General features: G+C 43.1%; 1 protein-coding gene across 1 annotated transcript in view; it reads right to left on the bottom strand.

Moving 5' to 3' along the window:
• Positions 1-27,592, bottom strand: part of DNAH6 (dynein axonemal heavy chain 6) — a 184,179-nt gene that overhangs the window by 33,665 nt on the left and 122,922 nt on the right. Inside the window, exons 50-62 of the mRNA XM_038759544.1 lie at positions 27,089-27,256; positions 25,072-25,307; positions 20,164-20,425; positions 18,450-18,573; positions 17,705-17,901; positions 15,991-16,194; positions 14,285-14,410; positions 11,662-11,826; positions 10,034-10,101; positions 7,590-7,770; positions 5,439-5,618; positions 3,425-3,658; positions 302-437 (exon numbers count right to left, since the gene is read on the bottom strand). Coding sequence (XP_038615472.1) covers positions 302-437; positions 3,425-3,658; positions 5,439-5,618; positions 7,590-7,770; positions 10,034-10,101; positions 11,662-11,826; positions 14,285-14,410; positions 15,991-16,194; positions 17,705-17,901; positions 18,450-18,573; positions 20,164-20,425; positions 25,072-25,307; positions 27,089-27,256 — 2,281 coding nt within the window. The remainder of the gene's footprint in view (positions 1-301; positions 438-3,424; positions 3,659-5,438; positions 5,619-7,589; positions 7,771-10,033; positions 10,102-11,661; positions 11,827-14,284; positions 14,411-15,990; positions 16,195-17,704; positions 17,902-18,449; positions 18,574-20,163; positions 20,426-25,071; positions 25,308-27,088; positions 27,257-27,592) is intronic.

The raw sequence follows: 27,592 nt of genomic DNA, 5'->3' as shown, positions 1-27,592 counted from the left end.
GGGCCAGGCCAGGATAAGCCAGACCACTTCAAACTAGGCTGGGCCACAGACCAGGTCAAATCAGGACAGGCCAGACTAGGCCATGTGGGCTGTGCTGAAGAAATTGGCTTTTGCCGGAAAACTCCACCCGGGTTCCTTGGCCCTGAGCTGTAACGGTCCCAACATACCGGAGAAAGCAGATAGTATCACACCCTTCTAAGCAATGAAGTCAGTATCCTACTGCAGTTCAAGGTAACAGAGAAGGAAGTAACCATGAGGGAAGGCGAAACAGAGGATGGCATGTCAGTATCAGTCATATTACCTAATTTAATAGAAATGGGATTGAGCACCAGTGCTTGGGAAATTCCTTGAAAATATGGAAATGTTTCTTCCAGATCACAGCACGAAAACCACAAGGCATTTGCAAGCCAGGGAACTTCAGGTTTAGGAGGACGTTCCTATTATTAAAGCAAAGATTAACAGCAATGCACGTTAAGCACAACTCTGCAACAGGAATCCACATTTTCTACACATCGAAAAGAGAAGGAGCGGGGAACCGGCCAAACAGGGAACCAGTTACATTTATTCAATCGTATTTATTTAGCGCTTACTGTGTGCAGAGCACTGTACTAAGCGCTTGACTGGCAGCTAAATCCTCCAGGCTGTAGGAGGCTGGCAGCCAGCTAAAAGCATACATTTTGCGTATGTAGGCCTGAACCTCTGCACAGACTCAGAGGGCTGCTCTGGCCAGCACACCCCTGGAGAGGGTGATTTCCCTAATCCCATGCTTTTTTGGTAGCACTGGCCTGAGTAGCCCTGGAGGATTCCCCAAAACTTGAAAGAATGCACTGAGGACCGATAAAGAGCTCTCTCAAAGTCCTGATGGAAGCAGCGTGGCTCAGTGGAACGAGCCCGGGCTTGGGAGTCAGTGTTCATGGGTTCAAATCCCGGCTCCGCTGCTTGTCAGCTGTGTGACTTTGGGCAAGTCACTTAACTTCTCTGTGCCTCAGTTACCTCATCTGTAAAATGGGGATTAAGACTGTGAGCCCCCCGTGGGACAACCTGATCACCTTATATCCTCCCCATCGCTTAGGACAGTGCTTTGAACACAGTAAGCGCTTAACAAATGCCGTTATTATTATTGTATTCTTGACTTTGGCTGCCTGATGCCTAGCTGAGTTCTGAGATTTCTCAGAACCACATTCCAGAGGAGGGGGAAATTAAATATACATCTCTCTTCCCTACCCTTTGGGCTCCTCCTCCCATTCCTCTCTCATTTTGGGACATTCCACTGTCATTCCATCTACAAATATGCTCTCTCTGTCTCTCTGCCTCTCTTTTCCTCTCTTTCCCCCTCTCTTCATTCTAATTTTTCACACTTACTACTAGGAGATGTTTTCTGAGTCACCTTCTGTGTTTCGATCCCTCACCCAACCTCAAATCGAAACCTAATAGCAATCTCTCCTCCAATATGAATTTAACAATGTTTGTTGCCTAGATGCTGTGGATTTGTGAGGGCTTAAAGGCGTGATCTAACATTATGCCCATTTTCCCTTTTTTATGGTATTATTCACTCATTCATTCAATCATATTTATTAAGCGCTTACTGTGTGCAGAGCGCTGTACTAAGTGCTTGGGAAGTCCAAGTTGAAGCTTGTTTATTATTATATTTCAGGCACTATAGCTAATCAGTCCCTGTCCCACATGGGGTTCACAGGCTTAATCTCCATTTTACAGATGAGGCCCAAGAAGTTAAGTGACTTGTCTGAGGTCACACAACAAACAAGTGGCAGAAGCGGGATTAGAACGCAGGTCCTTCTGATTCCCAGGCTGGTGCTCCAGTTGTCCAGAGAGAACCCTTTCATTTACCCTCCTGTGCTGGAGGGATCTGACTGTTCAGTCATATTTATTTATTGAGCACTTACTGCGTGCAAAGCGTAATAACAAGTACTTGGGAGAGTACAATATAACAATAAACAGCCACCTTCCCTGCCCACAGTGAGCTTATGGTCTAGAGGGAGAGACAGGCATTAATATAAATAAATACATAAATAAATAAATCTGATCCTGCCCTTCCAGGAAAATTAGAACAATCCAACTTCTCCCAGGAGTAATAAACAGTAATAAATACATAATAAATTGCAAAAATCTTGTGGGATTGCCTACATTTCTGACAGTTCTTGCTAAGTTCCTTGGGACTGCTCCAAATCCCCACCCTGCCGAGGAGACCCAGGTGTTCTGGGCCCTTTCTGCTCAGACTCCTTGGTAGGCAGAGCAGTTGAGCCTGCCTGAAGGCAGACCAGGAATATCAAAGAGACCAGACAAAAGAGTAGGCGTTCCCCTCCTCAGATTTCTCCCTCCAACTGAATTTTCCTGGGAAACCTTAGAGCCACCTTGCTTAAACAGGAACTCTCTGCATAGGAGCTGCCTTGAGCTCTGAGTGGATTCCTCAGGACAGCTCCCACGTCCGTCTCTAGATAAATCTCATCCCGCATCCCCCTTGATGGTTCCTAGATTTCTGCAGCTGCCTGCTACCCAGTGACTTTCGCCTAGACTGTGAAGGCATCTGATGGCCTGCTGTGGTTTCCCTGGGTTTAGGAGTGTAGCCCTGGCCTGCTTTGCCCTGAGGATTCAGAAGTTTTATCCTTTCCTTTCTTCGGTCTCTCCGATAGAAAGAAACCCTTGCTAAAAGAGGCCAGAATCATGTAGTGCTAAGGGGGCCACCCTCAGACAGGACAGCTTGGTACAGTGCCAAGCGCTTAGTACAGCACTCTGCACACAGTAAACGCTTCATAAATACGATTGAATGAGTGGATGAATGACAGGATATGTGTCCAACCTGCCTTGTGTTCCAGTTTTCTTTTGGACATTTACACCTTCTAGTTCTTTCCTATTTTTTAAATGGCATTTGTTAAGTACTTACTATGTACTAGGCACTATCCTAAGCGCTGGAGTAGATGCAAGCTAATCGGGTAGGACACAGTCCATGTCCCACGTGGGGCTCGCATTTATTCCCCATTTTCCAGGGTGAGGTAACTGAGGTGCAGAGAAGTGAAGTGACTTGCCCAAGGTCACACTGCAGACAAGCGCTTGGTACAGTGCTTTGCACACAGTAAGCGCTCAGTAAATACTACTGAATGAATGAAGTGACAAAGGCAGAATAAGAACCTAGGTCCTGCTCACTCCCAGGCCCACGCTCTCTCCACTAGGCCCATCGAAGGCAAAGGGGAGTGCCAAGTGGGTGGAAAAAGCATACATAGCTAGGGTAGCGTGCCTCTTCTCCATCAGAAGTGTAGTGGACATCTTGCATTTTTGAACAGCTTTCAAAATCTAAAACTGTATCCTCTTACCCCATTTGGCTACCCAAAGTCCTTAAAAGAACCCATAGGATTTAGTCCAAAAACTTGTTCTTAGTTTTATAACCCTTACAGCATGCAGTGGGTACCTTATCTAAGCCTGCAGCACCCCGGAGGAAGAAATTCCATTCTGTTTCCGTTAGTTGTTCTTTTTGTCGCATGATTTCAACACACAGCATAAAGCTGTAGATAAGCTTGTGTTGTTCAAAAAGGCCTCGAGATACATTGACATAAGCCATTAAGAGGGTCTGATCGAGCAGAATGCCCAAACGCTGCTGCAGATTATTATTCTTTTCAGAAGTTTCAATTGTTGTATTGAATAACTGTAGAAAAAGAACACATGTTTTAATTTCCACTTAGGAAGCAAACTTTAGCTTCCTTGGAGAATCGGAACTTAAATGACCCATACTAATGCTCAGAAGGTTAAACCAAATTGGGATGTAAAGAGTGAATTTCGCTCCCTTCTCTAATTTGCGTCTTTTGGGAATTTACTATTTTGTGGCTCCTATGTCTTCCTTGTCTATCTTGTCGCCAGCCCGTTGCTTACATCCGCCCTCTGGCTTGGAACTCCTATCCCATTGATAGGCCACCACTTTTCTAACCTTCAAACCCCTCCTAAAATCACATCTTCTACACAGTAAATGCTCAAGAAATGCAGCTGATGACTAAACTCTCATTTCCCCAACTCTCCCTCCCTTCTCCAATCGACTATGTACTCGGTTCTGTACCGTTTAAGCTCTTGATAGTCACCCCACCCTCAGCTCCACAGCATTTAACGTTCATATCTTTAAATTATACATTATAAATGACTTATTTATATTAGTGTCCATCTCCTCCTCTAGCCTGGAAGCTCACTATGGGCAGGGAGGGTGTTTGCTAATTCTGTTGTATTCTACTCTTCCAAGCACTTAGTACAGTGCTCTGCACATAATAAATGCTCAGCAATACCATTGTTGGCTTGATTGCTATTCTTACACTCTACCACTCCCCCTATTTCTAATTTATTTTAATGTCTGTCTCTCCCTCTAGACTGTATGTTACTTGTGGGCAGGGATCATGTCTACCAACTCTATTATATTGTGCTCTCCCAAGTGAATAGTACAGTGTAGTACAGTGCTCTGCACACTTTCTGTATTTATGCATATCCATCAAGCCATCTATAAGTCAATAAATTTGGGGATGGAGGTACGTGAAAGTTATTAACCTAAACTAACCCTCACCCTTACCCTAAAATATCTTTTTCCTATCGTCAGCACTTATATATATTGTGTGTATAAGCTGTTTGTGGGCAGAGAATGCTTGTATCAACTCTGTTATATTGTTCTCTCCCAAGCACTTAGTACAGTGCTCTGCATACAGTAAGCCCAAAGTAAAATTAATTGATTGATGTATATTTTCATTGTATATTTATTGTGTATATATTCAATTATTTCATTCAGCTGTTTCATCTTGGTCCATTTGTACTCTTCCCTGTTATCTCCTTACTCTGCTGAGTCACCTTAGAAGAGGGAGAATCCCAGTATCACTTTATACGTTAAAGTCTGTTTGGTGTATCCTTGTGATAAAATACATTGGTCATCTCTGGCACTCTGTCTATTGTAAGAATACATTTAACACTACCTTATTATTAACACTTATCTCTGGTGAATATATTTTGTATGGGAGGGGGAAAATTTCTTAGAAAAAACGTCCAGCAAGGTCTGGATAAGAGATGTACATCACTATTATGGCTTTGTTGTCTATTTTGACTTCTTCAGGTGGTATTTCCTGGGCATGTTCTAAGTACTTGGGAAAGTATAAATGAAGATAAGACCTTCTCTACCCACAGGGAGCTTACGATCAGTTAATAAGGAGGCAAACAATCAAAATATTCACAAAGCTGGGTGGGGGCGGTAAGAGAAATGCTGAAGAAAAGCATAAATAAATGCTGAAGAAAAGCACAAATCCCTAAATCCCTAAATGCCAGGGGCAGCTGCTTGATTGTCATGACAACAGGTTGTGGGAGTTGAGAACGCAATGCTTAATTCTGGACTCCGTAATTTAAGAAGGAAAACTTGGAAAGGGTAGAACCTCCAAAGAGAACTGAACTACGAGAAAACCCACCTGCTTAAAATACTTCAGAGAATACTGATACATGGGATCGATGTCAGACAGGCTAGCAATTACAAAATACATAACAGATCCTTGAATAGCAACAGGACGATACTTTTCCCGAGCTGCGTTTATCATTTGCTCAGTAGCCTCTGCTTCTTTCAGTCTTGATTTTATGGTCCCCGAAGTGATCTAAAATAAGTAAATGATATAGAGCAATAACATATCAGGAAGAGTGTCAAGGAAGATCAAAAGAGAAAAGGTATTTGTTACCCCTCTCTGGCTACCTCTTCCCCAGCCACAACTCTCCTGGTTTTCCTCAGAAAATAAGCAACATCGGTGTCTTCAACCTGTATTAGTAGATATCCTGATTAAGCAACTTCCCTGCTTCCTTCTAGAAGACACCCTATTTCCTAATTCTGTTGGACCTTGAAGAAACAAATAACCTAGATACTGAACCCTAACTCTACTGTTAATTCCACTCCTAACCTTTGGCCTTAATTTAATTCTTAGTTTTATCTTTTGAAAACTCAGACTCAGGGGTGACCTAGTGACCTAATCTTGATTCCCGGCTGAAATATTTTTTTGTCCATTTAATTTACTAAATGGCCCTCTAATTGGAGAAGCAGTGAGGCTTGGTGGAAAGAGCACGGATTTGGGAGTCAGAGGACGTGGGTTTTGACTGATGGATGAGCACACCAGGCAGGGTGGCCTAGTGGAAGGAGCACAAGACAGTGAGTTAGGAGATCACTGGCCTACTGTGTGCTTGGGCAAGATACTTAACGAGAAACAGCGTGGCTCAGAGGAAAGAGCCCGGGCTTTGGAGTCAGAGGTCATGGGTTGAAATCCCGGCTCCTCCAGTTGTCAGCTTTGTGACTTTGGGCAAGTCACTTAACTTCTGCATGCCTCAGTTTCCTTATCTGTAAAATGGGGATGAAGACTGTGAGCCCCTCGTGGGACAACCTGATCACCTTGTAACCTCCCCAGTGCTTAGAACAGTGCTTGACACATAGTAGGCGCTTAATAAATGCCATCATCATTATTATTATTATTAATAACCTCAATGGTAGTCACTTTCTTCATCTTTACAGTGGGGATAAGATAGTTGGTGACTCCTGTATAAGGGCAGGGGCTCTGTCGGATCTCATCACCTTGTATCTACCCCATAGTAAGTGTTTGATAAATGACATAATAATATACATGATAGTTACGGTATTTGTTAAGCACTTACTATGTGCCAGGCACTGTACTAAGCACTAGGTTAGATACAAGATAACGGGGTTGGACACAGACGCTGTCCCACGTAGGAGTCACCGTCTTACTCCCCATTTATAGATGAGGAAACTGAGGCCCAGAGAAGTAAAGTGACTTGCCCAAGCTCACACAGCAGACTAGCGGTAGAGCTTCCATGCCCATGTTTTTTCCACCAGGCCATGCTGCTTCTTATGAGAGGCAGAAAACCCCTGAGATTTGCAAAATAATAATACTAATTGTGGCATTTGTTAAGCACTTACTACGTGCCGTAGAAATAAGCTGCCGTAGAAATAAGCAAATTGGGTTGGACGCAGTCCACACGGCTAACGGTCTTAATCCCCATTTTACAGATGAGGTAACTGAGGCACAGAGACGTGAAGTGACTTGCCCAAGGTCACAGAGCAGACAAGGGGCAGAGCTGGGATTAGAACCCAGCTCCTTCTGATTTCCAGGCCCGTGCTCTATGAACTAGGTCATGCGGCTTCTCTTGGATTTCAAAAGCAATGAGACAGGACAAAATATATAAAGATGCATTCCATCCTGTAGGTGTACTAATAACGTGTCTTCTTGTTGCAAGCTTAGAAACAGTTTAATAGTTGATGAAGTCTTTTTGAAGACAAAAAGACAGTTCATTGCTGTCTTTTTGAAGACAAAACACCCACTGAGGTCATCTGTTTGGTCTTGGGCACTTGGGCCCTTCACCCCCATATAAATTCATAGCTGAAACCACGCTGTCAATAGCAAAATACAATGGGCTTCACGTCGACACGGCTTCTCACAACAAGCCCCAATGTTTATGAGCCGGCTACCCCTTATTTAGAAGGAGATTCAAGCGCTCCATTTATAATTTTCCCAATAGCTCAACAACATATATTGTGTTTTCATGAACATTGTAAATATTTCTCCTGCCTTGGATTCCTGGAGGGTGTTGATAAGCTCTTCATTGTCCAGAATGTTTCCCTCGGTGGTAAACAACATTTTTAGAATTTTGTCTTCAATGGCTTTCAACTGATTCTTGTCAGTATTGATTCTCACAATGAGCTGAATTCTTTGCTCCTCTAGCTCAGGCTTTTCGAGTCTCACAACATCACTAGAAAACAATTTTGAAAAATCAGGTCAATCCCTCCTATTTTGGTCATAGTTTCATAGGAAGAAGCATCTTGGCATAGTGTAAAGCGCTAAGGTCTGGAAATTGAGAAGCAGCGTGGCTCAGTGGAAAGAGCATGGGCTTTGGAGTCAGAGGTCATGGGTTCAAATCCCAGCTCCGCCACTTGTCAGCTGTGTGACTTTGGGCAAGTCACTAAACTTCTCTGGGCCTCAGTTCCCTCATCTGTAAAATGGGGATTAAGACTGTGAGCCCCACATGGGACAACCTGATCACCTTGTAACCTCTTCAGCGCTTAGAACAGTGCTGTGCACATAGTAAGCGCTTAATAAATGCCATTAAAAAAATCAGAGGACCTAATAATAAAAATAATAATTACTGTGGTATTTGTTAAGTGCTTACTCTGTGCCAAGCACTGTTCTAAGCACTGGGGTCGATACAAGGTAATCAGGTTGTCCCACGTGGGGCTCACACTCTTAATCCCCATTTTACAGATTCATTCATTCAATCGTACTTATTGAGCGCTTACTGTGTGCAGAGCACTGTACTAAGCGCTTGGAAAGTACAAGCTTCATATAGAGACGGTCCCTCCCCAACAACGGGCTCACAGCTTGCCCAAGGTCACATAGCTGAGAAGTGGCGGGGCCAGGATTAGAACTCACATCCTCTGACTCTCAAGCCTCTGACTTGACTCTGACTCTTTCCACTGACTCCTCTGACTCTTTCCACTGAGCCATGCTACGGGTTCTAATCCTTGCTCTGCCACCTGTCTGCTGTGTGACCTTAGGCAAGTCACGCAACTTTTCTGGGCCCCAGTTCCCTCACCTGTAAAATGGGGATTCAATACCTGTGCTTCCCTCATCTTAGACTGTGAGCCCTCTGTGGGTCAGGGACTGTGTCCGACCTGGTCATCTTGTCCCTACCGCAGCGCTTAATTCAGTGCTTGGCACACAGTATGCACTTAATTAATACCATTATTATAGCCGTTCTGACTCATCTTCCTAAATATATCAGCACAAACCCACTTGGCCCAAGCCAGGTGAGGTAATCGTAAGGGTTCAGAAGTCTAGAGCTGTTAGGGCAAGTCAAGAAGGGGCCGGGGAGGAGTTCGGAGTGGGGAAGGAGAAGGAGGAGGAAGAAGAGGGAGAGAAGGAAGAGCTGAGCAAGGGGAGGCTTTCCACCAGCTTTCTCTCTGTGCCTCAGTTTCCTCATCTGTAAAATAGGGATTAAGACTGCGAGCCCCACGTAGGACAACCTGATCACCTTGTATCCTCCCCAGCGCTTAGAACCGTGCTTTGCATATAGTAAGTGCTTAACAAATGCCATCAATATTATTATTTAGTGGAGGACAAAAAATATAGTTAATAATAATAATAATAATAAATCCAACTCCTCCCATCACACCCTGCCCACCGGAAGAAACATTGCCTATTGAAACCCACTAAGAACGCCTCTCCATGTTAAGGGGAATGTGTCTGCCTACTGTGATAAATCGTACTCTCCCAACCGTTTAGTACAGTGCTCTGAATGCAGTAAGCGCTCAATAAATACGATTGATTGATTGATTGATGTTCAGGCAGTGGCAGGGCCATAGAGTTGTAAATACAAGCCCACACAAGGTGGTTCTCCAGCTGCTTACTGGTGAAAAGTTGGTAAATGGAGAAAAAGAAGAGGCAAAAAATGACTCCAGACTCAGGCCAGATCAATCAGCAAGAGGAAAGATTTTTATATGATTGCTTCACCTGCATAAAGACCAAACAGGTTTATGACTATAGACCCAGAATGATGATCAGGGCAGGGAGCTTCCTCTTTTATTTATTTACTTATTTATTTTATTTATTTATTTTACTTGTATATATCTGTTCTATTTATTTTATTTTGTTAGTATGTTTGGTTTTGTTCTCTGTCTCCCCCTTATAGACTGTGAGCCCACTGTTGGGTAGGGACTGTCTCTATATGTTGCCAACTTGTACTTCCCAAGCGCTTAGTACAGTGCTGTGCACACAGTAAGTGCTCAATAAATACAATTGATTGATTGATTGATTGATTGATTTTATTTTGCCTTAGGTTACCTGAAAGAAGTACTAGACTGTAGATTCTATACTGTTAGCTCACTGTGGGCAGGGAATGTGTTTGTTCTACTGTTGTATCGTTCTCTCCCAAGCGCTTAGTACAGTGCTCTGCACACAGAAAGCATTCAATAAATACAATTGACTGACAAGTATCAGGAAAAAAAGTAGTTTTTTACCTTAATAATTGATCCTCCAGACCAGATCTGGTCACAGTAAAATTGATGATAGTCACTTTAATGCACACCTGAAAAACAGATAGGCAATGAAGAAACAGTACAGTATTTATTTCAATTAATAATCATATCATGAAAGTCTCAGTTGCTCACTTCATAATCAGAAACCGTCTCATGTATGAGCGAAACTATTTCCAATTATATTCAATTTAATGTTTCCTGTGCTCTGCACACAGTAAAGCCCTCAATAAATATGATTGAATGAATGAATTGAACGAATACTGAACAACCAAATTAACTTCCTATTTGATAAATATGTTAGCATTTTCCATTTCACAAAACTACTCTATTTTTAATTCAAACTTGTCCAAAGTTTCATGGAATCCTGGCAATGTTAGGTCGAATTACCAAAATATTAAGCTTAGAATCACTCAGACCAGGAACTAAAGTCAATGACCCCTCCTCCCCCCTCAAAAAAAAGTTAAAAAGTTTAATTCAGGCAAAAGTTTTATTCAGGCAGATCTCTCCAGGTGGCTTAATTCTCCAAGCCCAAATGCATGCAGGGAACAAGAATTCAAGTACAAGAAATTCTGGGAAAATTTCTGTCCAAAATTACTCCAAACAAAAATGTGAAAAGAACCGGCAAAATATTTAGTGGGTCACTCAAATTTTTATCTACAAAGTCCTTAAAAATTAATTCAGGATCTCAAAGCTTCAATGTCTCCATTAAGGGGTTCTTGAGGAAGCGGATGGGAAGGGTCAGGCGGGGGCTGGGGAGAGAAGGGGGAACAGTGTTAGGCTAAAGAGAGGACTGATGCTGAGATTGGAAGTCTAGGGATAAGGGAATACAGAGCTTGGAAAGGGCAAAATCCTGGGCACGGAAAATCCTGGCTCTGTCACTTACCTGCTGTGTGACCTTAGGCAAGTTGCTTAGCTTCTCCGTGCTTCAGTTCCCTCATTTGCAAAATGGGGATTCAATACCTGTTCTCCCTCCTAATTAGACTCTGAGCCCCAGGTGGGACCTGATAATAATAATAATAATGGTATTTGTTAAGCACTTACTATGCTGGGGGGATACAAAATTATCTTGTATCTACCCCAGCGCTTAGTACAGTTTGACATATAATAAACACTTATATGACAATAAACACAATACCACAATTATTATTATATTATCATTATAATAATTATTATGTGATCTGAGGTCAACCAATCATATTTCTTGAGCGCTTATGGTGTGCAGACCACTGTACTAAGCACTTGGGAGAGTACAAAATAACAGAAATGGTAGTCACATTCCCTGCCCACATTGAGCCTTAGAGATCAGGCTAGGAATATCCCAAGGAATGACACCTGTGAGGGCCTGAAAGGGATGTGGAGATGGAAACAAGACTGTGGTTAGAGAGGAGTAAGTCAGTGGAGAGGAACAGAAGGGACATGGAAGGATGTGGCGGGCGAAGACAAGGGCATTTGAAGACTGGAGAACATGCCACAGGAGGTTGCGTTCCTGCTGGCACAGACTTGGACGGTTGAAGACTAGAAATGTTCCCGACTAAATCCACAGCAATCCGACAAATCGACTGCTCCCAAGACCACCATTTTGGCTAGCGTCTGAGAACACCGTACCATACCTCAGGAAGATAGTGGGGATTCGGCATTTTGGTCGTCATATAGAACTTAAAGTTTTTGTCATAATCAATGTCAGAGTCTCCAAGGCGAATGAGGGTCCGTCCACCAGAGACAAACGTTTGCTTCAAAAGGACTGGCTCTAGAGCAGGATCCAAGCTTTCTTTCAGCTTTGACAAAGACAAAATAAGATTTTAAATGGGTTTTTTCTCGAATGGATAATTCAAATTTCCAACAGACGTGGCTCAATAGCAGAGAAGTTGTTCAAAACATGCGCTCTCTCGATCGTTCTACGTGTTCCTAGCATGTCTGAGCGTTCGGAACATGTCAATCACTGCTGGGGGCATTTGGATTGATTTTCAGAATGGTTCTGCTTCTCAGTGAAACCGAGGGTGTCCTGTTTTCCCCACTGATTCCAGACTTAGTGGCACACTAACACGCACTCTGTCACAAACTCAGACATTCACTTAATCGGTCAATCAGTTATATTTATTGAACACTTACTGCGTGCAGAGCACTGTGCTAAGTGCTTGGGAGAGTACGAAATAACAGAGTTGGTAGACACATTCCCTGCCCACACTGAGCTCTCAGTCTAGAGGAAGCCAGTGGTGACAGTGGCTAATAATAGTGATTATTCTTCATCAGCTCTGCAGATAATTTCTAAAAACGTCTCAAAAAAACTTTTGGGACTGCAAAAGTCTTCACAGGCTCTTCTGATTCTTATATTAATAGGCGAACAAAATACTAAATTGGCAGGGATTACTAATATTTGGAAGATAGGAATAAGATTCAAAATGACAAACACTGGAAAAAACATCCTTCAAAAATAAGGTGACATTCAGTAAGGATAAGGGCAAGAATAAAACAGATCCAAATTCAGGATGATTGGAGACTGGCTAGGTAAAAATACAACAAAAAAGAGAAGTGTAGGTCATAGGTGATCAGAAACTAAATAAGGATCAGCAATGAGTCAGTGGCTGTTTTAACAAAAGCCTCCATGGTACTGAGAATGACATGAAACCCTCTTTCCACAATTTTCCCCCTTTTTTTCCCTGTATTTGTTGTGTTTACTGTGTGCAACACATTGTACCACTGTACTAAATACGGGTGTAGATACAATTTAATCAGGCCGGACGCAGACTATGTCCCACATGGGGCTCACAGTTTTAATTCCCATTTTACAGATTAAATGACTGAGGCACCTACTTGCTCAAGGTGATCAAAACAAGACACCGACTTCTAATAAGGACATTAACCGAATGGAGTAGTGGGGAGAGCACAAACCTGGGCGTCGGAAGGTCATGAGTTCTAATTCTGGCTCCGCCACTTCTCTGCTGGGTGACCTTGGGCAAGTTACTTCACTTCTCTGTGCCCCAGTTACCTCATCGATAAAAGGGGGACTGAGACCGTGAGCCCCACCTGGGACAGGGACTGTGTCCAGCCTGCTTTGTTTGTATCCATCCCAGCGCTTAGTGTCTGGCACATAGTAAGCGCTTAAGAAATACTGTAATTATTAATAATTATTAAGGTCACACAGCAGACAAGTGGAGGAGCAAGGATTAGAATCCAGATCCTTCTGACTCTTGGGCCCATGTTCTATCTACGGTGCCATGCTGTTAATGTCCTTACTAGAAGTCCGTGTTTTGTTTTGATCACCACAATACAAAAAGCTTTCTACTTTTATGGGATGTCCAAATATTTGACTGAAGTAACATTTTCAGACCATAATATTTTATTATCCTAAATTAAGGATGTTTTGGGTAAAATTTGGGGGTGAAGCTAAACCCACATACCTTGTGGTACTGACTTAGAGTTATTTCTAAAAGAAGGCTGTGCTTACATTTAATTCTTGATAAAATAAACTTTCACACAGACTACCATTTAGAAAGAAACATTATATAGGCCTAGAGGTACAAATGGGTTTTTAAAAGGATGTGGAGAAACTACAGAGCATCCAGAGAAAAATGACAAAACAATTAGGAGGATTGCAGGCCTTACGAGAAAAACTCAAAAGAAATTAAGAGAGACAGTGAAGGAATGATTTCACCGGCTTCTAGTTTTTAAGGGTTGCTTTCTTAATGAGAATGCTGACTACTGGTTGTTGTTTGCCATGTTTTCCAGAGAGAACAAGTGGAAATGAACTTAAACTGAAAAAGGAGATGGTTAAGTTACAAGGTTAGAGCAGGCAAAGCCACTGGGAGTATTCCAGAGGCCAGGGTTTTTGGCAGCAATTCCAGACTATAAAATTGAAATGTGCTTGAGAACAAGTTGCTTGTCTACAATCCAAGGCCCCTAAAAACCTTTCGTGGATGAATGCCTGGGAAATTCCCTCTGTTCAGGACATGGTTTTTATTTCAGTAATATTTTTCAGGTATCTCATAAAAGAGTTATGGCACTTTTGTTTTCAAATGCCTCTCCAGCTCTTTACTGCAAAACCCGAGGGAACAGTTCCATTGCAAATTTAAAGTCACCTCCAGTACTGAGGGGCTCTTAATGCCTAAATGTCTTAAATGCACTTTAAAGGAAAGTATGTGCATTCTGCAGGTATGACATGAAAGAAAGTCCCATGAGGCATAGAAATAGGGAGCGTACACTATGACCTTATTATATGGAAAATGAAAAACAAACCTCTTCCAGTAAGACAGGTAAGCCAAGTCTAATCGCATTTTCGAGGGTACGTAGGAAGCCAGAATCAGTGAGCTTAATTATCCTTAGACCATTATGTGTCTCTTTCATCCTGATCCAACGATTTGCCTGCATTAGAAAGCGCAAAATGATGACTGAAATTGGCTTCAGAGTAATAGATATTAGTCTGATTCTCCCCTTCGTTAGGAGAGGAAGTAGGAGGAGTGGGCTGGTCATGGGTTTGAACCCTGGCTCTGACACTTGTCAGCTGTGTGACCTTGGGCAAGCCACTTAACTTCTCTGTGCCTCAGTTACCTCATCCGGAAAATGGGGATTAAGACTGTGAGCCCCGCGTGGGACAACCAGATCACCTTGTATGCCCCCAGTGCTTAGAACAGAGCTTCGCACATAGTAAGTGCTTAACAAATACCCTTATTATTATTATTATCATATCAATCAATCAATCAGTGGTATTTATTGAGTGCTTACTATATGCAGGGTACTATATTAAGCACTTGGGAGAGAGTACAGTCCACAGAGTTGGCAGACACGGGGTGATGCAGAAGATTTAGCTCCTTTCTGTGCAGCATCTCTGGGAATCTGGAGACCTGGCTTCTAGTTTGTTCTGACAAGTACGGAAATGCCTGCCATGTCACCTGTAGTGAAGGCTTCTGAGCAAGAAACACCTACGGCATCTGGCATAGTGGATAGGCTCCGCAGAAACCCTGAAAAATGGCTGAATGATATGAACTCGTTGTGGGCATGAATGTGTCTGTTGTTATACTGAACTCTCCAAAGTGCCTAGTACAGTGCTTTGCACAGTAAGTGCTCATTAAATATGATTGAATGAATGAATGAAGTAGGCCACAAAGATGGCAAAGACTGTGAGCTCACTCTTTTAGACTGTGAGCCCACTGTTGGGTAGGGACTGTCTCTATATGTTGCCAACTCGTACTTCCCAAGCGCTTAGTACAGTGCTCTGCACACAGTAAGTGCTCAATAAATACGATTGATTGATTGATTGATTGATTCCAAGGCAACCGCCTGCTGGCACAGCTTCAGTACTAATGTTCTGGGCCTTTTATCTATACAGCATTCATGCAATGTGCTACACCCCTCTCCTCTTACTCACCCATCCCGCTTCTTGCCTACCTTAGCAGGGGAACTGATTGGCAAGGGTGAGAGAGGGCAAACGGCCCATGCAAAACCACGATCACCATAATTAATTCCTTTATGCAGATCCTCCGCCCTGAAATCTCCAGAGGGAGCCTCGTTGATCATCCTCGAGAGGCGTAGGGAGTGTAGAATTAGGGAGGAGGCTCTTCTCCTTTCCAGGACTAAGAGTGTGTGTAGCCAAGAGAACTGATTGCTTTCAACATCTTCAGACAAATCTTCAGTAATAGCGATTTGATCAGAAGAAGTCATATTAATACTCTCGACTTAAAAGCCATGGAAAATTGGTGCAATGAATAATAAGATCCGAATGCAAACACATCATTTTAAACTAAAGAGTCAATTAATCAATCAGTGGTTTTGATTGTGCGCTTTGTGCAGAGCACTGTACTAAACTCTCGGGAGGGTACAATAGACATGTAGACATGTTCCCTGGCCACAATGAGCTTGCAGTCTAGAGGAAATAATAAGAAATAATGAAGAACCCTTCCATCTGCCAAAAGTTTGATTGGATCGCCTTTACCTTAAGTACTCACCTGATCTTGGGGGTCAATCATTAGAGGCCACCGGCGCCCTCGGGTCACCAGAATACCATTTTCGGTGGACACGATGTCACGTGGCAATCCATCAGCGTTCCACTGCCGAATTTCATAAGGATCCCCAAGGATGTTTATGACACTAAAGTCAGGATTAATTGGAATCCCGAGATTCTGACACTGCTTGATCCAACAGTCTATCAACTGCAAGGGAGAGATTTCTCTTGTGAGGAACAATGTTAGTTAGGTCTAGAATTCCCTGCAGATGGTTTTGCAAAGGAAGATATAAAGGGAAATGCCAAGGACATGTGAGAAGGCAGTGGGATAGGGCAGAGGAAGTCAAAGGAATGGAAGGTAAAATGATTGGTTTCCCAGTATCAGGAGACAGCCAATGTGGGGAAAATCCAGTACAGGATCTTTGCAAGGAAGAGGTGCCACTCTAGGCGATACCATCCTTAATCCCGGGCATTTTTAGGGGAAATGGTTTTTAAATTTTCCCCCTACTGAAAGCTGAATGAAAAAAGCTCTGCATTTCTCTGCATTCCACATGGAGCTGGCACAGCAGATTCTTACCTAACATAAATATCGCCACAAGGGTCATTCTAAATTGTCAGCTAAGGTTGGGATCAGCGACCCTGGGTGACTTGCAGTACTTTGCAGCTCTGTCTTCAAGGACACAGGCACCTTGAAATGCCCCCATAATGGAGGTTTCTGGGGGATCACTGAGATGAGCAAGTTTTGAATGCCCCCTCCTCTGCTTATGGTTCAATGGAACAATAAAACTCTGATTCCAGTAACAGATTGCAATCAGTTGCAGGTTCTGTGGGATGTTCCTGAGTTTGTGACCCTTAGGATGACCCCATAATACTTGTGGCCCCCATGTCAGGATCACTCAGAATAAACAACTCTTAAACGGGCATCCAGGGTGATGTCTTATTGGCGACCTATGTTGAACCCAGGGTTGGGCTGTGACATTTTCAAGGGTCCAAATGTCTGGGGCTGTATCCAAGGAGAGGAGGAGGCATCCAAATTTTTCCCCAGCCTCCATTTCTGGGGTATTTCAAGGCACCTGTGTCCTTGAAGAAAGAACTGCAGGTATTGCATGTTGTTGACCCCAGACTTGGCTGACAACCTAGAGTGACTTTGTGGTGGCAATATTTACCCTAGGGAAGAACCTGCTTTTGCCAACTGTTCAGCACTTAGAACAGTTCTTTGCACATAGTAAGCACTTAATAAATGCCATAAACCCCCCCCCAAAACCCCACATTTGGAGAGCCAAGAGACATCCCAGAAATGGCACCTGTCTACTTGTTTTGTTTTGTTGTCTGTCTCCCTCTTCTAGACTGTGAGCCTGTTGTTGGGTAGGGACCGTCTCTATATTTTGCTGATTTGTACTTCCTAAGCGCTTAGTACAGTGCTCTGCACACAGTAAGTGTTCAATAACTATGATTGAATGAATGAATGAATGAAGAGGCCTTCCTCACAACCAAGGGGAATCCTAAGCCAGGATGGTTTGGGGCCTCCACTTGGAACTTTTATGGCTTGTTGCTGTATTATTACTCTTCTATTACTTCTTTACTGCCATCACTCTATTATTATCATTGCCCTATTGTCCATATCTCTATATCATTAGCTTCTATTTGCAGATGCTGAAAATAAAAGAAAACAGAATTCTGATTGATTATAAATCTTGAGAGAAAAAAAAGTAACTCACCAACTGTCTATACTGTGCTGTGAAAGCACCATAGTAGGCAACGCAGGCCGCTGCTATAAACACATTTCCGATGATGTTTGCGATCTCATCTTCAAAGTTTTGGATACTCTCGTGCCACCGAACTTGCTCGTCCCCTAAGGCGGCTGTAAGTCTTCCAGCACGGGTGAGGCGTGCCTGTGTGAGTGCCATGGTCTTGGCTAAATGATCATTAGAAAATTGGATAGTAATTATTATTATTGAGAAACAGTCCGAGAGAGTCAAATTTATTTCATCCTTTCTCTCATTTTGTTTATTTCATCGCACCTAGCAGGAATGGCAGAATTTAAATAGCAGATTTCTTTAAATCATTGTCAAAACCCCCCCAGAATGGATCCTATTAAGTCAAATAGAATTTTAGGGAGACATCTTAACTATTTCAGATATCTAGAGTGCCATTTATCAATATTTAGGATCCATTTGTTAGAACAAGTGAGCCCGTTGTTGGGTAGGGACCGTCTCTACATGTTGCCCACTTGTACTTCCCAAGCGCTTAGTACAGTGCTCTGCACACAGTAAGCGCTCAATAAATATGATTGAATGAATGAACAAGACTAACACAAGTAGTTCATAACTGGTTTGAATGAAAGCTGAGATTTGATAGCCTGCAGATTTTTATAACACCTATATAATTATCCTTATCTGACACATAAATTACATAGATCTCTTTCCCCCCCGCACATATCTATTTCTGCGAGGGTTTACTTACCGAGGTGCTCTTTCTCAGCCACACCTTTGTCATATTGGTCTTGCAAGGCTTGTATTTTCTCTTCAACTTGTTTTAATTTTGTTTGTTTGTCTAGAAGCGTAGCCATCGTAATATCAAGCTCAGCCTAGTAATGGAAGGAAAATGCTTAAAACTGTCCTCTAATGAAAGCAGTCACTCTTCAGCCTAATGAGTGAATAGATATCACTTGTTGAAATTCTGTTTATCCACACATTGGGGTTTTGCAGCCACCAGTTATTTCAGAGGATAATAATGATGATGATGATGATGATAATGATAGCAATAAATTGTGGTATTTGTTAAGTGCTTGCTATGTTCCCAGCATGTACTAAGCATGGGGTTAAATAATCAAGGTAATCAGGTCCCACAAGGGACTTTCAGTCTAAGCATGAGGGAGAACAGATTTTGAATCCCCATTTTGCAAATGGGGATTGAGAAAGAGAAGCAGTGTGGCTCAGTGGAAAGAGCCCGGGCTTTAGAGTCAGAGGTTATGGGTTCAAATCCCGGCTCCGCCAATTGTCAGCTGTGTGACTTTGGGCAAGTCACTTAACTTCTCTGGGCCTCAGTTACCTCATCTGGAAAATGGGGATTAAGACTGTGAGCCCCCCATGGGACAACCTGTTCACCTTGTAACCTCCCCAGTGCTTAGAACAGTGCTTTGCACATAGTAAGCACTTAATAAATGCCAGCATTATTATTGCATTATTATTATTATTATTATTAAATGAGGGAACCGAGGCTCAGAGAAGTGGAGTGACTTGCCTAGGGTCACACAGCAGGCAAGTGGTGGAGCCAGGATTAGAACCTGGGTCTTCTGATTCCCAGGCCCGTGCTCTGTCCTCTAGGCCACGCTGCTTCTCCAATGGAAAGACCGAACAACGCTCATCTGGTCTTGGGTTCTTCGATTCTAACACTGTCATGCACTTTTAGAAATTGATGATGCTGCTGAGGATCAATTAATTGTATTTACTGAATCCTTACTGTGTGCAGAGCACACTTGGACTAAGTGCTTTGGAGAGTAGAGTACCACAGAATTGGTAGACCTGTTCCCTAACTACAGTGAAGAGAAACACTCCTGTCTTTTGGAGAACGGCAGAATGGGTTATGGGCTTTACCTAGGCAATGGAAAGTGATCCTTTTCTCTTCACCTCACAAGGGACACTGGGGATAATTAGGAAACTGTCTTCTTGAATTCCTTATCCAGTTTTACAGAATGGTGGTGAAATTAAGTTTTTATTGTGGCCTTTGGGTGCTTCAAAATCAACTCTCAACTGAATGTCTGGATTTGCCTCCTTTGGGCATTTGATATTCACCCCACCCTCAGTTCCCTAGCATTTATTGACATAGCTCTAACTGACTGATTGATATTAATATCTGCCTCCCCTTCCAGACTATAAGCTCTTTGTGGGCAGGGAACATGCCTATGAACTCTGTTACGTTATCCTCTCCCAAGCACTTAGTACAGTGCTCTGCACACAATAAACGCTCAATAAATACCACGGATTGATTGTTTGATGTCTGATGCCACTTCCAGGAGATGCATCAGTATTTACGTTCTAGTAAGAAGATCTAGAAGAACCTACCCTAAGCATAGAATTTTACCGTGGCTTTTAAGAACTAAAAAGAAGGATCTCACATTGAAAAAGATCGCCTCACTATTCAATGATGCAAAACACCATTTCGTAAAGAAACCTACCTGTGCAGCGTTCAGTTTTTGTCTCTTCGGTTCGACTTCTTTGACCACTCGAGAATATAGATCCATAGCTCTTACCCACATACACATGGATTTGCAAGCCTTGGACACTTTCTCCACTTTGTCAGGCACAAAATCAGGATTGTTTATATATTTCTGGAGCTTGGACAAAATGTGAGGCTTTATATTTTCTTTATCATACTCTAAAAGTCTTTTGAGAAAATTGGAATCCCCAAGAAGTTGTTTGGCTGTTGTCCAATCAGGCCTACAGAAATAGAATCAGTGAAGATTGCAAAGAGTTTTTAAAAGAGCGAGACATTGAAAGTGAAAGAAATTTAAATATTTGCAAACATTAAATTGCCATTCAGACATCAGTCCTTTCATGCTGGGAGAGAACAAGGCTGCTCACAAACACTTAAACTCACAGAGGCCATTGGGTTTGGGTACTTTAATTCATTCAGTCATATTTATTGAGCACTTATTGTGTGCAAAGCACTGTACTAAGAGCTAGAGACAGTAAAATATAACATGTCCATGTTTCCCCCTTGACCCCATGACTCCCTCCAGCTATCACCCCATCTCACTCCTATCATTCCTCTCTAAACTCCTTCAGCGAGTTGTCTACACCCACTGTCTCAAATTCCTCTTCTCTAATTCTCTCCTTGACCCCCTCCAATCTGGCTTCCGTTCCCTTCACTCCACAGAAACTCCCTCTCAAAGGCCATCCTTTCCTGTACATCCAAACTGCTACCACGTTAATACAGTCACTCACCTTATCCTGCCTGGATTACTGCATCAGCGTCCTCGCTAACCTCCCAGCCTCCCACCTCTCCCCACTCCAGTCCATACTTCACTCTGCTGCCCAGGTCATTTTTCTACAGAAATATTAAGGATATGTCACCCCACTTCTCAAAAGCTCCAGTTGTTGCCCATCCACCTCCACATCAAACAAACACTCCTCACCATTGGCTTTAAAGCACTCCATATCCTTGTCCCCTCCTGCCTCACCTCGCGACTCTCTTTCTACAACCCTGCCCACACACTTCGGTCCTCTAGTGCTGACCTTCTCACTGTGCCTCGATCTCGCCTGTCTCACCACCAACCGCTAATCCACATTCTGCCTCTGGCCTGGAATGCCCTCCTTCCTCTAATCTGACAATTACTCTCCCCACCTTCAAAGCCTTATTGAAGACACATCTCCTCCAAGGGGACTTCCCAGACTAAGCCCCACTTTTCCTCATCTCCCACTCTCTTCTGTGTCGCTCTGACTTGCTCCCTTTGCTATTCCCACCTCCCAGCCCCACGGCATTTATGTACATATCTGTGATTTTATTTATTTGTATTGATGTCTGTCATTCTAGACTGTAAGCCCATTGTGGGAAGGGACTGTGACTGTTTTTTGTTATATTGTACTCTCCCAAGCACTTAGTGTGCTCTGCACACAGTAAGTGCTTAATAAATATGATTGAAAGAATGAATGATTGAACAATAAACAGACACATTCCCTGCCCACAGTGAGCTCACAGTCTCGCAGAATGGGACATGAGAGTACGAGATCATAAGCAAATTGAGGGCAGGGATCATGTCTCTGATATTTGCTGTACTCTCAAAAGCATTTAATACAGAGGTTTGCACCTAGTGGGTACTCAATAAGTACCACTGATTGATCGATGAAGCTCTAGGACACGTTCCTGTCAGCTGTCATTCCACAGCCCTGTTGGGATCAATCACTTGCGTTTAGTGAGCGCTTACTGTGTGCAGAGCACTGTACCAAATGCTTGGGAGAGTATGATTCCACAGAGTTGGCAGACATTTTGCCTGGCCACATTGAGCTTACACTCTAGAGGGGGGAACAGATATTAATATAAATAAATAAATTACGGATTTGTACATACATGCTGTGGGGCTGGGGGGGGGGGGGGCGGAATATCAAGTCCTTAAAGGGGACAGATTCAAGTGGTACAGATCCAAGTGGTCTCCCAGACACTCGGTACAGTGCTTTGTACACAGTAGACTGTGACTCCTTGGGGGCAGAGATCACGTCTCTTGGCTGTATGTGCTCTCCCTGATGCTCAGTTGCCGTGCCCTGCACACAGTCGACTCCGGGATCCTTGTAGGCAGGAATCATGTATAGTAACTGTTGAATCCTCACTATGCCTCGTTCTCGCCTCTCCCGCTGTCGACCCCTGGCTCACGTCCTTCCCCTGGCCCGGAATGCCCTCCCTCCACACATCCGTCAAGCTAGCTCTCTTCCTACCTTCAAAGCCCTACTGAGAGCTCACCTCCTTCAGGAGGCCTTCCCAGACTGAGTCCCCTTTTTCCTCTCCTCCTCCCCAACCCCCCTGCCCTACCTCCTTCCCCTCCCCACAGCACTTGTATGTATTTGTTCAGATTTATTTCCCTATTTATTTTACTTGTACATATTTACTATTCTATTTATTTTGTTAATGATGTGCATATAGCTATAATTCTATTTGTTCTGATGATTTTGACACCCATCCACATGTTTTGTTTTGTTGGCTCTCTCCCCCTTCTAGACTGTGAGCCCGTTGTTGGGTAGGGACCGTCTCTATATGTTGCCAACTTGTACTTCCCAAGCACTTAGTACAGTGCTCTGCACACAGTAAGTGCTCAATAAATACAATTGAATGAATGAATGTATCTACCCCAGTGCTTAGAACAGTGTTTGACACATAGTAAGCACCTAACCAATACCATACTAAAAATAATTCCACAGGGCAGGAGCAGTACATGACTGATCAATCAATCAAATTTATTGAGTGCTTACTATGTGCAGACCACTGTACTAAACATTTGAAAGAGTACGATATAACATTAAAAAAGAGTTGGTAGACACATGCCCTGCACACGACAAGCTTACGGTCTAGAGGGACTGATATGGGCAGGGAATGTGTCTGTCTTGTTGTTGTACTTTCCCAATTGCTTAGCACAGTGCTTTGCATACAATAAGCCCTCAATAAATACGACTGAATGAGCGAACAAATGAATGAATCCTTCGAGGACAGAATTGTTAGGTGTGGGGTGATGACTTTCTTCCTTGGGTGGATGTTGCTTCCAACTCTAGGGAAACATTTGCGCCTATTATGATTAGCTTATCAACTGCACTCTTGCAATGAGTTTGCCTACATCTTTGTTTTAAGAATTCATTATTTTCATCGTGGTTCATCACTGCCTGGGAGTATATTTTTACAACGGTGGCAAAGCACTTTAATTTCAAGGGCAGGCGTAGTGTCATCAGACAATCAATTACACCTCTGGGTAGATTTGGAAGGTGGGCTTGATATTAGCCCTCCATTTAAAAAAAAAGGGCTTAGTACAGTGCTTTGCACACAGTAACTAAGTAATAAATAATAATAAATAAATAATAAATAATAAGTAAGTAATAAATACGATTGAATGAATTAGTCTGATGGCCCAATCCCCGAGTTATCGCCTTTCTGAGAGGGGAGGCCTCTGTAAAAGAAGGTGTGTCTGACACCTTTCTCTGTGAGCTGTGACTCTGTGAGAGTCTAGTCTCACTTTGTGTTGTGATAATGTGTTGTGATAACCACTCTGTACTTGTTTAGAGCTGTATTTGCTATTAGGGCTGTTCTATTGGCCGATGACTTTGTCACATAGGGGCCTGATTCTTCATCTAAATCTGTTCTTCCTCCTACATAGACTGTGAACTCCATGTGGAAACTGATTATCTCCTAAGCCAGCGCTTAGTAGGGTGTGTGAGGTATAGTAAGCACCTAACAAATGCCATGGTTATTATTACTATTTTTTTTCCGGTAACTTGTTTTTTGCATCTCAAGTGCTAGTCTCAGTGTTGATGCTTCTGATGGTGCTAGTGATGGCACTGGTTTGGGTGAGGCAAGGAAGTGTGAGGGCCACCTTTTCTAGTTCCCTTATCTCATCTGCTCACTGCTGACTTCTTGCCTATGTTCTGTCTCTGGTCTGGAATGCTCTCCCTCTTCATTTACACCAGACGATCACTCTCCCCACCTTCAAAGCCTCATTGAAGGCACATCTCCTCCAAGAGGCCTTCCCCGATTAAGCCCTCATTTCCTCTTCTCCCGCACCCTTCTGCATCACCCTTACACTTGGTTTTGCACCTTTTATTTACCTCCTCCCTCAGCCCCAAGGCACTTAGGTACAAGAGCACGGGCTTTGGAGTCTGAAGTCATGGGTTCAAATCCCCCCTCTGCCAATTATCAGCTGTGTGACTTTGGGCAAGTCAATTCACTTCTCTGTGCCTGTTACCTCATCTGTAAAATGGGGATTGATTGTGAGCCCCCTGTGGGACAACCTGATCGCCTTGTAACCTCCCCAGTGCTTAGAACAGTGCTTTGCACATAGTAAGCACTTAATAAATGCCATCATTATTATTATTATATCCATAATGTATTTATATTAATATCTGTCTGTCCTTCTATACTGTAAGCTTCTGTAGGCAGGGAACATATCTTCCAACTCTCTTATATTTTACTCACCCAAGTGCGCTTAGTACAGCTCTCTGCACACAGTAAATACCATTGATGAATTGGCTGATTGATTTTAGTGATTCTAGAAAGGGCTGAATAGCCAACATTCAAGGTACTATGGAGCAGGGCTGTTAACTCTTTTAAATGGCCGAGCACACAATACTTCAACACTCTACATGCGGAAGGCTTCTTTAGTACAGCGTATCCCACCACCAGTAGGACTTGCACTTGAATTACAATTGCACCTGGTCCTCTGATTCCCAGGCCTGTGCTCTTTCCAGTAGACCACACATTTCACTAAACAACCCATCTCAATACAGAGAAAGATTCGGGGAAGAGAATGAAAAGTAAACTGGGGCAAAGAATGAGAAAAAATGACGTCTGTCTAAGGTACTCAAGTAAGAAGCAATCCTGAATTGCTCACTTGGCGTTGAGAAGAATGGAGATAGCTTCCATTACGGTCATGACCAGATCTGGAGGCTTGGTAAAAACCCTGATTTCGGATATATCTGCCTTGTCTAAAGAGTCGAGTGCTTTATTGGCAGCTTCAAGAGCCGGCAGAGCTTCGTCCAGGTCCCTTTGAGCATCATCAGCAATTGCTTGGGTCTCCTCTGCCTTCACTTTGGCCACTGCTTCATCTTCTTGAACAACACGGCGGACCTGAAAAATGGAGTGTGGCAGAGCAATGTGATGGATAAAAATAAGTCCAAAGGACTCAGAGCATTCCTTTAGTAGTATTAAAAATCTGAAGTCTTCCAGTTCTACAGAGCCCCGCCTCGAACAGCTCAGACATTTGGTTGCTCTGGGGCATGGAAATATTCAACAACCCCTCTGGTTCCACATGGCAGCATGGGTATCCAGAATCACAAAATGGCACCATATGGAAACGCATTCAAACCCAAAGTCCCAGAGTCTTTCTCCAAGGGAATTCCTGACTTCCTCATCCAGATTGCTGTCAAGCGACTGGGAAGCCGCAAGGCCTAGTGGAAAGCACACGGGTCTGGAAGTTTGGATGACCTGGGTTCTAATCCCAGCTCTGCCATTTGCCTGCTGTGGGACCTTGGAAAAGTCACTTCATTTCTTTGGGCCTCAATTTCCTCAACTGCAAAATGGGGATTCAATACCTGTTCTCCCTCCTACTTAGACTGCGAGCCCTACCTTGAGACAGGGATTGTGTCAGACCTTATTAACTTGTGTCTATTCCAAAACATAGAATGGTGCTTAAGGCATGGTAAGCACTTAACTCATATTATGAAAAAAAAAACTGTGTTCCCTTCTCAGAACCCTGTTCTTTTGAGTGGGTGCCCCTTCTGAGAGTGTGCTTAATGGTAATAATAATAATAATAATGGTGTTTGTTAAGTGCTTACTATATGTCAAGCACCATTTGAAGTGTTGACACAAGCCAATCGGGTTGGACACGGTCCCTGTCCCCTATGGGGTCCACAGTCTTAATCTCCATTTTACAGATGAGGTCACTGAGGCACAGATAAGTGAAGTGACTTGCCCAAGGTCACACAACAGACATATGGGCATTCTTCCTCCAAATTCTCCTCCCCTTCTTCAGCCTTTGCCTGTGGTCTCCACCTGCTACAATCATTATGGGCAGGGAATGGATCTGTTCAAAGCTGTACTCTCCCAAGGCCTTAATACGGTGCTCTGCACACAGTCAGTGCTCAGTAAATACCACTGAATAATTGAATGAATGAATAGGGTAATGGTTTTGATCAATAATTTCCCCTTTGTCCCATTCCTCTCTATTGAGCTTGGGAGCACAGAAATATTAGAGAAGCAGCATGGCTCAGTGGAAAGAGCACGGGCTTAGGAGCCAGAGGTCATGGGTTCAAATCCCAGCTCTGCCAATTGTCAGTTGTGTGACTTCGGGCAATTCACTTAACTTCTCAGTGCCTCAGTTACCTCATCTGTAAAATGGGGATTAAGACTCTGAGCCCCCTGTGGGACAACCTGATCACCTCGTAACCTCCCTAGCACTTAGAACAGTGCTTTGCATATAGTAAGTGCTTAATAAATGTCATTATTATTAGAGAAGCAGTGTGGCTCAGTGGAAAGAGCATGGGCTTAGGAGTCAGAGGTCATGAGTTCAAATCCCAGCTCTGCCGCTTGTCAGCTGTGTGACTTTGGGCAAGTCACTTAACTTCTCTGTGCCTCAGTTACCTCATCTGTAAAATGGGGATTAAGATTGTGATATCCACGTGGGACAACCTGATTACCTTGTATCCTCCCCAGCGCTTAGAACAGTGCTTTGCACATAGTAAGTGCTTAACAAATATCAAAATCATCATTATTATTATTATTATTCATAACCATTCTTCACAACCAAGAAAATTTCTCTGTGGAACATGCAACGAACATTACTTCATGAACACGTTACTAGCTGGGGATGAAAGTTATCCTACTTAGGCTGTTAGGAGATTTTGTTTACCTGATCTGCACTCTCCTGATCGACTGCCAGTTTTTCCATCAGAGACTCTACGTCTATGGATTTCTGTTTAAGGACTGGTTCTAAAGCCGAGAGGTCTAATTTCATTTTGTCCACAAGCACATTCGTCTCCAACAGTTTGGTTAAGCCATTCTTCACCCGATCTCGAGCCTGGAGAATTAGAGTCATTATTGATTAACTCATTTTCGCCCAATTAAACCACTTGATCAAGAATATGGAATGTGAAGCTTGACTTCATTTCTGGGAAAGCAAAACCATCATTATCATCAGTAGCATCAGCGAATCGTGGAACTAAAACAAGGAGGAAACTGTAATTACAATTGGATAAACAAGAGCAATCCCTTGCCAATCACTTGGCATGGAAGCTAAATTCTTACACATCGCCCCACGCACAGCCAGCAGGTTAGGGCAGGTGGCTGCAACAGACTGAAAGGAAAAGAATAGATGTTTTTAGCTCAAAAGCTTCTTCAAGAAGGATCTCATCCA

This window comes from Tachyglossus aculeatus, chromosome 17 (genome assembly GCF_015852505.1).
Source record: "Tachyglossus aculeatus isolate mTacAcu1 chromosome 17, mTacAcu1.pri, whole genome shotgun sequence".
In the NCBI taxonomy this organism is placed as follows: domain Eukaryota; kingdom Metazoa; phylum Chordata; class Mammalia; order Monotremata; family Tachyglossidae; genus Tachyglossus; species Tachyglossus aculeatus.
The sequence above is the reverse complement of the archived record's forward strand: the minus strand, read 5'-3'. Positions and strand labels throughout refer to the sequence as shown.